Below are 13,979 nucleotides of genomic sequence, written 5' to 3' on the forward strand. Positions count from 1 at the left end.
AAATACAAAACAATTAGCTGGACATGGTGGTGGGCGCCTGTAATCTCAGCTACTCGGGAGGCTGAGGCATGAGAATCGCTTGAACCCGGGAGGCAGAGGTTGCAGTGAGCCAAGATCGCACCACTGCACTCCAGCCTGGGCAACAGAGCGTGACTCCATCTCAAAAAAAAAAAAAAACAAAACAAAACAAACACACAAAAAAGAAAGAATTTTCGGATTCAAGCCTCTCGAAAATCTTCTTTCCACACGTGCATAATTCAGTATTCCTTGTGTACCTATAGGGTAAATAAACATCATCCTGTGTATTCTGTATTGTAGAGATTTAAAAGGAAAATATGTACTTTAGCATTGGTGGGAAGGCAGGTCTCCACATGAAAAAGGGCTTAAAGGTCATTTTTTTGGCTGATCTCTGGGTTCTTTCAGCTTCTCCGGAGTCCAGTGGCCAAGAGACTGCCCAGCATATACTCCGTTGCCCGCTTTAAAGACTGGCTACAAGATGGAAATCATCTCTTTAGAATTCTCGGCCTGAGGGGACTGTACAATCTTGTTGGATACCAGGAGATGGTAGGAGGGGCCCCCAGACCATGGATTCTTTTCTTTTCTTTCTTTTTCTTTCTGTCTCTCTTTCTCTTCCTCTTTCTTCCTTCCTTTCTTTCCTTTCTTTCTTTCCCTTCTCTCTTTCCTTCCTTTCTTCCTTTCCTTCTCTTTCTTTTCTTTCTCTTCTCTCCTTCCTTCCTTCTTTCTTTCTTTTCTTTTTTTTTTTTCTCTGTTTGAGATAAGGTCTTGCTTTGTTACCCAGGCTGGAGTTCAGTGACACCATCACTGCGTGCTACAGCTTCAACCTCCTGGGCTCAAGTGATCCTCCCACCTCAGCCTCTTGAGTAGCAGGGACCACAAGCGCATGCCACCATGCCCAGCTGATTTTTAAAATTTTTGTAGAGACAGAGTCTCACTGTGTTGCCAGGGCTGCTGTCGAACTTCTGGGCTCAAGTGATCTGCCCACCTCAGCCTCCCAAAATACTGGGATTACAGGTGTGAGCCACAGCACCTGGCCCAGACCGCTGATTCCTAAGACACAAATTAATCACCCCAAAATGATACCTAAGAAACTGAAAACAGCTGAGGACAATTGGGTAGCCTGGGGACAGGAGTAGGTGGGAGAGGGTCTTTTTTCCCGCACCTCCTTTTGTATCATTTAAAGTTTTATGCATAAGAAATAGGCAAGTACTGACTATTTAAAAATTAATGAAATTGGCCAGGCGTGATGGCTCACGCCTGTAATCACAGCACTTTGGGAGGCCAAGGCAAGTGGATCACGAGGTCAGGAGTTTGAGACCAGCCGGGCCAACATGGTGAAACCCCGTCTCTACTAAAAATACAAAAATTAGCCGGGCATGGTGGCACATGCCTGTAATCCCAGCTTCTCAGTAGGCTGAGGCAGGAGAATCGCATGAACCCGGGAGGCGGAGGTTGCAGTGAGCCGAGATGGCACCACTGCACTCCAGCCTGAGTGACAGAGCAAGACTCCGTCTCCGGGAAAAAAAAAAAAAAAGTCCAGGCACGGTGGCTCACGCTTATAATCCCAGCACTTTGGGAGCCGAGGCGAGTGAATCACCTGAGGTCGAGAGTTCGAGACCAGCCTAACCAACATGGAGAAACCCGATCTCTACTAAAAATACAAAAAAATTAGCCAGGCATGGTGGCACATTCCTGTAATCCCAGCTACTCGGGAGGCTGAGGCAGGAGAATCATTTGAACCTGGGAAGCGGAGGTTGCAGTGAGCTGAGATCGCACTATTGCACTCCAGCGTGGGCAACAAGAGCGAAACTCTGTCTCACAAAAAAAAAGAAAAAAAAAGTTAATGGAATTAAATGAAATAAATAAAAAGTCCAAATTTTATATATTCATAATAGTTGATAGCTGCAATTTGCAGGGGAGATATACTCATTATCACAACCTGGACAGCATTTAGGTATTGTTTTATGCCTTGTACAATGTTGCCCCATGGAGTAGATTGAAAAGACCATTGATATGCTCCCAAGATGCTTGTCATCTGAAAAAAAGATCACTGACATTCACGTTGGAAGAAAGCTCATCTTCCATAGGCCTGGTGAGAAAACTAAGCCTAAGCCAGAAGACATGAAGAATTTCTGAAGCTTCAGTTTTGTCGCTGGAATTCTATTTCTTTTTTTTTTTCTTTTTGGTTTTTTGTTTTGTTTTGTTTTTTTGAGACAGGGACTCTCTTTGTCACCCAGGCTAGAGTGCAGTGGCACAATCTCGGCTCACCGCAACCTCTGCCACCTGGCTTCAAGTGATTCTCCAAGTCTCCAAGTCCCAGCTTTCCAAATACCTGGGACTACAGGCATCTGCCACTACGCCTGGCTAATTTTTGTATGTTTTAGTAGGGACAGGGTTTCACCATGTTGGCCAGGCTGGTCTCGAACTCCTGACCTCAAGCGATCTGCCTGCCTCACCCTTCCAAAGTGCTGGGATTACAGGTGTGAGCCACCACAGGTGGCCTGGAGTTCTATTTTATTTATTTATTTATTTTTACTTCTTTTTTTTTTTTTTTTTCTGAGACAGAGTCTCGCTCTGTCACCCAGGCTGGAGTGCAGTGGCACAATCTCAGCTCACTGCAAGCTCCGCCTCCCGGGTTCATGCCATTCTCCTGCCTAATTTTTTGTATTTTTAGTAGAGACGAGGTTTCATGTGTTAGCCAGGATGGTCTTGATCTCCTGACCTCATGATCTGCCCGCCTCAGCCTCCCAAAGTGCTGGGATTACAGGCGTGAGCCACCACACCCGGCCTATTTTTACTTTTTTAATTTTTTTAGAGACAGGGTCTTGCTCTGTTGCCCAGGCTAGAGAACAGTGGCATGATCATGGCTCACTGCAGCCTTGAACTCCTGGCCTTAAGCAGTCCTCTTACCTCAGCCTCCAGAGTAGCTGGGATTACAGGCGTGAGCCACTTCACCAAATATTTTATTTAAAAATATTTGGGACCAGGTGCAGTGGCTCGTGCCTGTAATCCCAGCACTTCGGGAGACCAAGGCGAGCAGATCACCTGAAGTCAGGAGTTTGAGACCAACCTGGCCAACGTAGTGAAACCCCATCTCTACTAAAAATGCAAAAATTAGCCATGGTGGCATGTGCCTGTAGTCCCAGCTACTTGGGAGGCTGAGGCAGAAGAATTGCTTAAACCCGTGAGGCAGAGGTTGTAGTGAGCCAAGATTGCACCACTGCACTGCAGCCTGAAAGACAGAGTGACATCCTGTCTCCAAAAAAAAAAAAAAAAAAAGTATTTCTGAAGCAAAAATGACAAATGTCAGTGTATGTTAATTCTGATTGATTGGATATATTAATATCTATTGCTTTATTCTACTTACTTTTTCTTTTTTTTTAAACTGGCTTCCTAACTTGTGTTTATATTCTACTTACTTTTCCACGTGTATGTTTAAACTTTACAACCCTGAGACTGCTTCCTTTCAGTAGTTTCAGAAGAGCAGAATCCCCATTCAGAATGAGAAGAACCCTTAAGTCCTTGGTCAAATTCTGCTTGAATTCCTGCCAGGGGATACATTTTCACACTGCTATAAAGATACTTCCTGAGTCTGGGTAATTTATAAACAAAGGAGGTTTACTAGACTCACAATTCTGCATGGCTAGGGAGGCCTCAGGAAACTTACAATCATGGTGGAAGGCAAAGGGGAAGCAGGTACATCTTCACAATGGCAGAGCAGGAGAGAGATAGAAAGCAGAGAAACTGCCACTTTTATTTTATTTTATTTTTGTTTTTTTTGAGATTGAGTCTCGCTGTGTCACCTAGGGTGGAGTGCAGTGGTGTGATCTCGGCTGATTGCAACCTCTGCCATCCAAGTTCAAGCTATAGCAATTCTCTTGCCTCAGCCTCCTGAGTAGCTGGGACTACAGGCAGGCACCACCATGCCAGGCTTTTGTGTTTGTTTGTTTGTTTGTTTGTTTTTTGAGACAGAGTTTTGCTCTTGTTACCCAGGCTGGAGTGCAATGGTGCGATCTCGGCTCACTGCAACCTCCACCTCCCGGGTTCAAGCAATTCTCCTGCCTCAGCCTCCCAAACAGCTGGGATTACAGGTGTGTGCTACCATGCCTGGCTAATTTTTGTATTTTTAGTAGAGACAGGGTTTTCCATGTTGGTCAGGGTGGGCTCGAACTCCTGACCTCAGGTGATCCACCCGCCTCGGCCTCCCAAAGTGCTGGGATTACAGGCGTGAGCCACTGTGCCCAGCCTAATTTTTGTATTTTTAGTAGAGGTGGGGTTTCGCCATCTTGGCCAGGCTGATCTCAAACTCCTGACCTTGAGTGATTCACCTGCCTCGGCCTCCCAAAGTGCTGGGATTACAGGCATGAGCCACCGCACCTGGCCAAAACTGCCATTTTAAAACCATCAGATCTCCTGAGAACTCCCTCACTATCATGAGAACAGCATGGGGGAAACCGCCCTCATGATCCAATCACTTCCCACCAAGTCTCTCCCTCTACTTGTGGGAATTACAATTCGAGATGGGATTTAGGTGGGGACACAGAGCCAAACCATATCAGGATCTTTGAGCCTCTGTTTGGATACCTTGTGTGTTTGGGAGCTCACCGTGGCCTGAGCTACCTGTTCCACTTTCCCTTGTTAGCAGAGCTCTTCCTTACAGTGAGCCCAAGCCCATAGCCCTAGACCTTCCTTGCTTGGTCCCACTTTTGCCCTTGAGGCAACTCAAAGCAGCTCTGCCCCTCTTCTATATATCAGACCTGCCAGTACTGAGAGAGGGCCATCATATCCCCTCTTCTCCCTTCTGGATCTGCCAGCCCTAACAAAAATCAGTGAGCACTAGGTACTGAGTAAAGATGGGGAGTACCCCCTTTGGTACCAGGTGACATGTGATTTGGAGAAAAGGTGTTGTGCTCCCTTTGGCCACGCAGAGAGAAGACATCAAGAGCCTGTTGCCATACATTGTAGACAGCTTGCATGAAACTGATAAGAAGATCATTCTGTCAGCCATCCAGATACTCCTGCAACTTGTTAGAACAATGGATTTCACTACCCTGGCTGCCATGATGAGGACCCTGTTCTCCTTATTTGGTGATGTAAGACAGAGAGGAGAGACCTTCCTAGGAGGAGGGTAATGGGCATAACAGCAAACAGAAGTTGGTATAGTAATAAATACACTCTACTTGGTATAGGACTTTTACTTTCAGAGCATTTCAAACCTCCTCTCTTAAGACCCTTCTAGGTAACCTGTGACTTTGATAGGGCAGATGTTACTGTTTTTCAGGTTTAACCAAAAAAAAAAAACTGAACATAGAAACTTGCTAAGGTACTACCCTGCTTTGTGATGGGGAAGGGGAAAACATTGTCTTTGCCTTCAAGAACTATTAGAACTGGGTCAAGATGGTGGATGATACTTATGTCCCTGTCCCAAATCCCATATATTTCTCAAGAGGAAATGCATGGAGCACAATGACTAGCATCCTTGGAAGAGTAAAACATACCAAGGCTGGGATTTGGAATTTCAGCAAAACAGCCTGTGTGAATGGTTCCTGCCTGTACCAGGCACAAGGTTTGCTGACTACAGGTGAGACTATGTGCATCTCTCACTTGTAGAGAGAGAAAACAAGTAGTGCCAAAGCGGCAAGTCTTACTGTGTCCATATATAGAGAGAGAGGAGGAGGGAGATGGAGGCTTGCTCTGTTGCCCAGGCTGGAGTGCAGTGGCGTGATCTTGGCCCACTGCAACCTCCACCTCCTGGGTTCAAGCGATTCTCCTGCCTCAGCCTCCCGAGTAGCTGGGACTAGGCAGGCATGCGCCACCACGCCCGGCTAATTTTTGTATTTTTAGTGGAGATGGGGTTTCCCCATATTGGCCAGGCTGGTCTTGAACTCCTGACCTCAAGTGATCTGCCTGCCTCAGCCTCCCAAAGTGCTGGGATTACAGGCATGAGCCACTGCGCCTGGCCTGTGTCCACGTATATTTTATTTCTTGCCCTCAGCTACATACAGCTAAATAGCCTCATGTCAGGACTGGCTTTTCAACCCCTCCCAAGTTGTTACAAGCTAAGCATGCACACATTCAGTGAATTGCTTCCCTTTGCCTACTCCCTTCCTAGGTGAGATCTGACGTTCATTGTTTCTCCATGACTCTCTTTGGAGCCGCCGTAAAGTCTGTAAAAAACCCAGATAAGAAGAGTATAGACAACCAAGTCCTGGACAGCTTGGTCCCACTACTTCTGTATTCTCAGGATGAAAATGATGCACTAGCTGAGGTAAGGCCTACTGTCGGCGTCTCTCATCCCTCAAACTTCAAATCCAGAGCCAACTCTGCAACGAAAAGAAGCATTCATATACTCATATAGATAGATAGATAGACAGACAGACAGACATATATATTTTTGAGACAGGGTCTCTGTTGCCCAGGCTGGAGTACAGTGGTGCAATCTCAGCTCACTGCAACCTCCACCTCCTGGGTTCAAGCAATTCTTCTGCCTCAGCCTCCCGAGTAGCTGGGATTACAGCTGCCCACTACCATGCCTGGCTAATTTTTGTATTTTTAGTAGAGATGGGGTTCCGCCATGTTGGCCAGGCTGGTCTCGAACTCCTGACCTCAAGTGATCCACCTGCTTGGCCTCCCAAAGAGCTGGGATTACAGGCATGAGCCACCGTGCCTGGCCTGACATTTCAATTTTTCATGATTATAGTGCTGCAATTATTTTACCTGTTTCCTTGTGCACGCATATGAGAGTTTCTTGAGGGCATAAACCCTCAAGTAGAATATCTAGGTATCTTTAACTTTTTATTAGATATTTATAAATCACTAAACATAGTGGCTGAAGTAATTTATATGCCCATCAGTAGCCAAAGGAATTCTTATGGCCCAAACATCTGGTGGACCTGAGATAAAATACTGGCTTGGAGATTCATCAGAGGTGTTGCATGGTGCATGGGTGGCATTCTGAGAACAATGAACTAGAAAAGAGACCCACTTGCTAAATTTTGCTCAAGGATGTGGATCAGGAAGAGATCAGTACCCTAGAGTTCCTTCCTTCCAACCCAGAGATGCCATAAGGACAGAAGTCAGGGGCTACACTTCCTTTGTAGAGTGACAGAAAAATGGCATAGGAACAGTAAGTGGAGGTGGGAGCTTCATCTCTAGCGCACAGGGTAATGGGAATTCCTGCCCAAATCTCTGGTCTAGGGATTACATCTGCAAGCTGTCACTTTTGCCCAACACCAGTGGTTTCTACATCCTCCCCAGGGTTTTTGTGGATTCCACGTAAGGACTATTTGGAGAAGTTGGAGGAGGAGGGCAGGATTCTAGTTCCTTTCCGCCCTTCTGCTCTCTTTTATCAGCTTTTCATATTGCACGTTAGTACTAGTTTTATCAAAGAAAGATTACCTCTGTTTAAAAATGAGGCTGGGCATGGTGGTTCATGCCTGTATTCCCAGCACTTTGGGAGGCCAGGGTGGGTGGATCACCCGAGGCCAGGAGTTCAAGACCAGCCTGGCTAACATGGCAAAACCCCGTCTCTACTAAAAATACAAAAATTAACCGGGTGTGGTGGTGGGCGCCTGTAATCCCAGCTACTCAGGAGGCTGAGGGAAGAGAATTGCTTGAACCCGGGAGGTGGAGGTCTCAGTGAGCCAAGATGGCACCACTGTAGTCCAGCCTGAGAGACAGTGTGAGATTCCATCTCAAAAAAATAAAAATGTTTGAAAATGCTGATCTGTGATCATCTTTTTCACAGGAGAGCAGGCGAGTTCTAACTATATGTGCCCAGTTCCTGAAGTGGAAGCTGCCCCAAGAAGTGTACTCCAAAGATCCCTGGCACATCAAACCTACTGAAGCAGGAACAATCTGCAGATTCTTTGTATGTGAGCAATAATGGCTTTGTTAACTCTTTAACATACTGAGAGACCTATTTTCTTCTGACACACTATTTAATGTGTGTCAGAACATGGCATACAAGAAACATTTCCCATTTCTTTTCACATCAGCAGTTGGTATCTATGACTTGTTTTTTATTGTGGATTTATGTTTCTATAGTTCCCTCCCAACTGAGTCACAAATTTAGTTTTGATTGCCACCCTTAGTCACGAAAAGACTGGTGGACTCTTAGGAGCCCTTCTAACATGGGTCAGAAGCAACAAGGTCAGGTTGATGCTGAAAAAGTTACTTATGGACTGAATTGAAATGGAGTTATATATTGCTTTTATAACTATCTTGAATCCTTTCCTTGACTAGAACGGATTGTTTTACTATCCATCAGAGCATGTCCAGGGAGTCCCAAGCAAGGGTTGCCATGCTGTGTGGCCATGCAGCATGATGGCAGCATGCTACTGGTTCTGCCAGGACCCAGATGGTGTCATTTCTCTTCACAAACTCCACAGAGGCTACTGTGGCTGATCTCAGGGTCAAGCTTGAGCCTGGGCTGCCTCAGGAAGCCCATCCATGGTTTTCTAGAAGCTGATCCTAGAACCACCTAGCAGACCCTAGGACTGACTATTCCCAGGAATCTTCCATATGTATCACCTCTTTAGGACCCACAGAAGCTTTCTGTGATCGGATTTGCAGTGCCCTTGTGTCGGGGTTTCCATTAGGGATTATCTGTCTGATCTGCACCCAAACCTATAGCTGATACACTGATGACAGTATTTACAGAAGGAAATTTGGTGCTGTCAACTACAAGTTGTCCATGTTAATTAAGCCATAAGTTCTATCAAAATAAATTCCTATTTTCCCCCTCCTATTTTTTTTTTTTTTTTTTTTTTGAAACAAGAGTCTCAGTTGCCCAGGCCTCAGCCTCCCGAGTAGCTGGGATTACAGGCTCACACCACCATGTCTGGCTAAGTTTTGTATTTTTTAGTAGAGCTGGGGTTTTGCCATGTTGGCCAGGCGGGTCCGGAACTCCTGACCTCAGGTGATCCACTCAGCTCGACCTCCCAAAATGTTGGGATTACAAGCATAAGCCACCACGCCCAGTCTCCCCCTCCTATTCTTGAGGTGCCTGTCCTTATAAAAGATCCACTGAGAGATGCCTTCCTTCACCTAAAAGCCATGATAGGCCATAGAGAACCCAAGGATTAAAACTTCCTGAGGGGGCTGGGTGCGGTGGCTCACGCCTGTAATCCCAGCACTTTGGGAGGCCGAGGCGGGTGGATCACAAGGTCAGGAGTTCGAGACCAGCCTGGCCAATATGGTGAAACCCCGTCTCTACCAAAAATACAAAAAAAAAATTAGCCAGACTTGGGGGCAGGAACCTATAGTCCCAGCTACTTGGGAGGCTGATGCAGGAGAATTGCTTGAACCCAGGAGGTGAGAGTTGTGGTGAGCCAAGACCGTGCCACTGCACTCCAGCCTGGGCGACAGAGCAAGGCTCCTTCTGAAAAAACAAAAACAAAAACAAACTTCCTGAGGGGAGCCTGCAAGCTAGCAAAGGAGATAGAACCTCGATGTAAAAAAGTGCGTGCCAGGAGAGGAGTACCTGCAAAATGCTCAGAGCAGGGTTAGGACAGGCAGGCAAGCAGTCAGGGATAAGCTCATAGGGAGGCAGAACTCAAGGTGGAGCTTAAAGAACAAAGACTTAGATACAGAGAAGCCAAGATGGCTTTAGAAATATTACAGGCACAATATATGGCATGAGTGGGTGCAAGCAAGGGGCATTTACAGGATTTAGAATAACTTGGTCTAGGGGCTTGTTATTCTGGTATAATACTCATTCAGCAACTGTAGTTATTTCAAACACTACTGTACTCTCTCTGATAGAGTCTCTGACCCCAGGAACTATGGTAAGGCTGATCAAAAGAGTGCTGCTGCTTCATTGCTTTATACTTACTTTTTTGCCCACTTAGGAAAAAAAGTGCAAGGGGAAAATTAACATCCTAGAACAAACACTGACGTACTTCAAGAACCCAAAACTTGCCATCAGAAGATCAGCAGTCTTGTTTGTAGGTACAAAGAAAGTCCTTTCATTCCTACAGTCGCTTTTGTCCCGTACTTTCCCAAATTGTGTTGTCAAGCATCCCTTCTTTTTTTCTTTTCTGAGACGGAGTCTCGCTCTGTTACCCAGGCTGGAGTACAGTGGCGCCATCTTGGCTCACTGCAAGCTCCGCCTCCCGGGTTCTTGCCATTTTCCTGCCTCAGCCTCCCGAGTAGCTGGGACTACAGGCGCTCGCCATCACGCCCGGCTGAATTTTTTCGTATTTTTAATAGAGATAGGGTTTCACCGTGTTAGCCAGGATGGTCTTGATCTCCTTACCTTGTGATCTGCCTGCCTCGGCCTCCCAAAGTGCTGGGATTACAGACGTGAGCCATGGTGCCTGGCCCTCTTTCTTTTTTCTTTTTTTTTTTTTTGAAACTGAGTTTCACTCTTGCTGCCCAGGCTGGAGTGCAGTGGCATGATCTCGGCTCACTGCCACCTCCACCTTCCAGGTTCAAGTGATTGTCCTGCCTCAGCCTCCTGAGTAGCTGGGATTACAGGCGCCTGCCACCACACCTGGCTAATTTTTGTATGTTTGTGTTTTTTTTTTTTTTTTTTTTTGAGAGAAGTCTTGCTCTTGTGCCCCAGGTTTGAATGCAATGGCTTGATCTCAGGTCACTGCAACCTCTGCCTCCCGGGTTCAGATTCTCCTGCCTCTGCCTCCCAAGTAGCTGGGATTAAGTCGCCTGCCACCACGCCCTGCTAATTTTTGTATTTTTTAGTAGAGACGGGGTTTCACCATGTTGGCCAGGCTGGTCTTGAACTCCTGACCTCAGGTGATCCGCCCGCCTCAGCCTCCCAAAGTGCTGGGATTACAGGCGTGAGCCACCACGCCCGGCCTAATTTTTGTATTTTAGTAATGATGGGGTTTCACCATGTCAGCCAGGTTAGTCTCGAACTCCTGACCTCAAGTGATCCACCCGCCTCAGCCTCCAAAAGTGCTGGGATTACAAGCGTAAGCCACCGCGCCCAGTCAGTATCTCTATTTTTATGTATGTATGGTGTGGGAGTTTTATGTGTGTGGGCGGGGGTGGTGGTTTGAGACAAGGTCTCACTTTGTTGCCCAAGTTGAAGCACAGTGGCACCATCATGGCTTGCTGCAGCCTCAACATCCTGGGCTCAAGTGATCCTCCTACCTCCCTCAGCCTCTTGAGTAGCTGGGACTATAGGCATGTGCCACCATGCCCAGCTAATTTTTTTTTTTTTTTTTAAGAGACAAGGTCTTGCTACATTGCCCAGGCTGGTCTTAAACTCCTGGGCTCAAGCAGTCTTCCTGCCTCAGCCTCCCAAAGTGCTGGGATTACAGGCATTAGTCACCATACCCGGCTGTGAGTCACTGCACCCGGCCAAGTATCCCCATTCTTTATGAAGATGACCTTGGAAAAAGGGGCTCTGTTACCTATAGGTAACTACCAGGCACCTGGAAGCCCGTTTTTGGCATCTGCCTAATTATCAGAAGGCCGATTCTGCCAGCTGCTTAGGTGTCTTAATGATAAAAACTTTTAGATATTCATTTCCAAGAGCAAAAGCCAGATCACAGACTCACTGACTTTATCCTGCCTTTAGGCCTTTTATCAAAGTACATGGATCACAGTGAGCTCAGGAGGATGGGTACTGACTGGATAGAGGATGGTAAGTGATGACAGTCCTTGAATTTGGGGTGTACCCATATTTTGGAAGGTATCTGAGGCAGCCACTGTGGGAAGGCTTTATAGCAGAGCTGAGACCCTGAGATCTAGAAAACCTGGTTTTTGTAGCAGGAATCCTGCTGGTGATTTCAGCTGAATGACAGTCCCATCCCAGTCCAGTTTCCCCTTTAGGAAAGGACATGACCCTATTTGTCTGGAAACTAGCTTTGATGAGTCTCGGAGACAGTTCCTGAGCCTTGTCTGTCAGCAAATAAGGCATTACCTAGAAATACTATCTTAGTAAATTATGATGATTCCTCACAAGTACCACAGAGATGACTGCAGTACTATTTTCTATAAGCCGTTGTCCTGTAACTTAGGTAGGTAGGACTTGGTAATAGAGATGTTTTATAGTCACATTTTTCTGTAATTTTTTTCTTTAATGTTTTTCTTTCAAATCTCCTATTCTGAGAAACAGGCATCCTTTTTTTTTTTCTTTCGAGACAGAGTCTTGCTCTGTCGCACAGTCTGGAGTCCAGTGGCCTGATACCGGGTCACTGCAACCTCCACCTCCCGGGTTCAAGTGATTCTTCTGCCTCAGCCTCCCGAGTAGCTGGGATTACAGGCATGCACCACCATGCCCTGCTAATTTTTGTATTTTTAGTAGAAACGGGGTTTCACCATATTGGTCAGGCTGGTCTTGAACTCTTAGCCTCAGGTGATCCACCCACCTCGGCCTCCCAAAGTGCTGGGATTACAGGCATGAGCCACCACGCCCGGCCAAAACAGGCATTCTTTATTCCCACTAAGAAGTAGTCCTACCATTAGAAAATGCCATATGATGCTGTCTTACAATCCAAAATTATTACTTGCAGAATCTAATCAAAATCCTAGCAATTCATTACTTATAAAATAAAAACATAACGGTGAAACAGCTAGGAGCTAAAGCTTATTTAAGAAAGATCATGCCACTTTTCTCTAAGGTCTCCCACTTCCTCACAGATATCAGAAGCAAAAGAAAGGAGGCTGGGTGCAATGGCTCACACCTGTAATTCCAGCACTTAGGGAGGCCGAGGTGGGAGGATTACTTGAGCCCAGGAGTTCAAGACCCAGCCTGGGCAACACAGTGAAACCTCATCTCTCCCTATATATGTGTGTGTGTATATATATATATATATATATATATATATATATATATTTTTTTTTTTTTTTTTTTTTTGAGATGGAGTCTTGCTCTGTCGCCAAGGTTGAAATGCAGTGGCGCAATCTTGGCTCACTGCAGCCTCCGCCTCCTGGTTTCAAGAGATTCTCGTGCCTCAGTCTCCCAAGTAGCTGGGATTACAGGTGCCTGCCACCACGCCTGGCTAATTTTTGTATTTTTAGTAGAGACGGGTTTCACCATGCTGGCCAGGCAGGCTGTTCTCGAACTCCTTACCTCAGGTGATCCACCCGCCTCAGCCTCCCAAAGTGCCAGGATTGCAGGCATGAGCCACCGCACCTGGCCTCTATTAAAAAAAAAAAAAAAATTAGTCGGCATGGTGGTGTGCGCCTGTGGTTCCAGCTACTCAGGAGGCCAAGGTGGGAACATCGTTTGAGCCCAGGAGGTCAAGGCTTCAGTGAGCCAAGATTGCACCACTGCACTCCAGCCTGGGTGACAGAGTAAGACTCCGTCAAAAAAAAAAAAAAAAGAAAAAGAAAGAAAGAAAGAAGAAAAGAAAAGAAAGTAAGAAAGAAGCCATGTAGATTATTCCAAGGGATAGGATTCTACATGGCTGATTCTGTTCAAATAAAAGAAAATTATTTTCTAATCTAAATGGGGGACGAAACTTCCTTTTCCATTCAAAAGTTATCTATATGAAAGATCGAGAAAATATATATAATTATGTGCATATAGATTAGAATGAAGCATATGTGATTGACATTTCATGTTCTGTGGAACATGGCCAGGTGTGGTGGCTCACGCCTGTAATCCCAGCACTTTGGGAGGCCAAGGCAGATGGATCACCTTAGGTCAGAAGTTGAAGACCAGCCTGGCTAACATGGTGAAATCCCGTCTCTACTAAAAATACAAAATTAGCCAGGTGTGATGGCGCATCCCTGTAGTCCCAGCTACTCGGGAGGCAGAAGCAGGAGAATCACATGAACCTGGGAGGCGAAGTTTGCAGTGAGCCAAGACGCGACAGGGCGAGCCTTCATCTCAAAAAGTAATAAATAAATAAATGTTCTGTGGAACATGTAGACAGACCTCAATGCAAGAAGTGAAAGAAACTACAAACTAGTGAAGTGTTACATTTTGGAAGCAAACACGATGAATTTAAAGGCAAAACACTGCTTAATAAATATAAAGCTCCAAA

At 46.0% G+C, this 13,979-nt stretch overlaps 1 protein-coding gene across 4 annotated transcripts in view; it reads left to right on the top strand.

The window, feature by feature from the left end:
- The window catches only part of MROH8 (maestro heat like repeat family member 8), a 77,565-nt gene that overhangs the window by 58,639 nt on the left and 4,947 nt on the right, over positions 1 to 13,979 (top strand). For 2 of the 4 annotated variants that reach the window (XM_055265240.2, XM_055265241.2), the window contains 6 exons: positions 424 to 564; positions 4,947 to 5,111; positions 6,131 to 6,286; positions 7,766 to 7,888; positions 9,870 to 9,969; positions 11,564 to 11,629. In XM_055265240.2, coding sequence (XP_055121215.2) covers positions 424 to 564; positions 4,947 to 5,111; positions 6,131 to 6,286; positions 7,766 to 7,888; positions 9,870 to 9,969; positions 11,564 to 11,629 — 751 coding nt within the window. The remainder of the gene's footprint in view (positions 1 to 423; positions 565 to 4,946; positions 5,112 to 6,130; positions 6,287 to 7,765; positions 7,889 to 9,869; positions 9,970 to 11,563; positions 11,630 to 13,979) is intronic. The other 2 variants (XM_055265242.2, XM_055265243.2) reach the window with 2 other exon arrangements.

The sequence above is a fragment of the Symphalangus syndactylus genome, chromosome 24 (assembly GCF_028878055.3).
Source record: "Symphalangus syndactylus isolate Jambi chromosome 24, NHGRI_mSymSyn1-v2.1_pri, whole genome shotgun sequence".
Lineage (NCBI taxonomy): Eukaryota > Metazoa > Chordata > Mammalia > Primates > Hylobatidae > Symphalangus > Symphalangus syndactylus.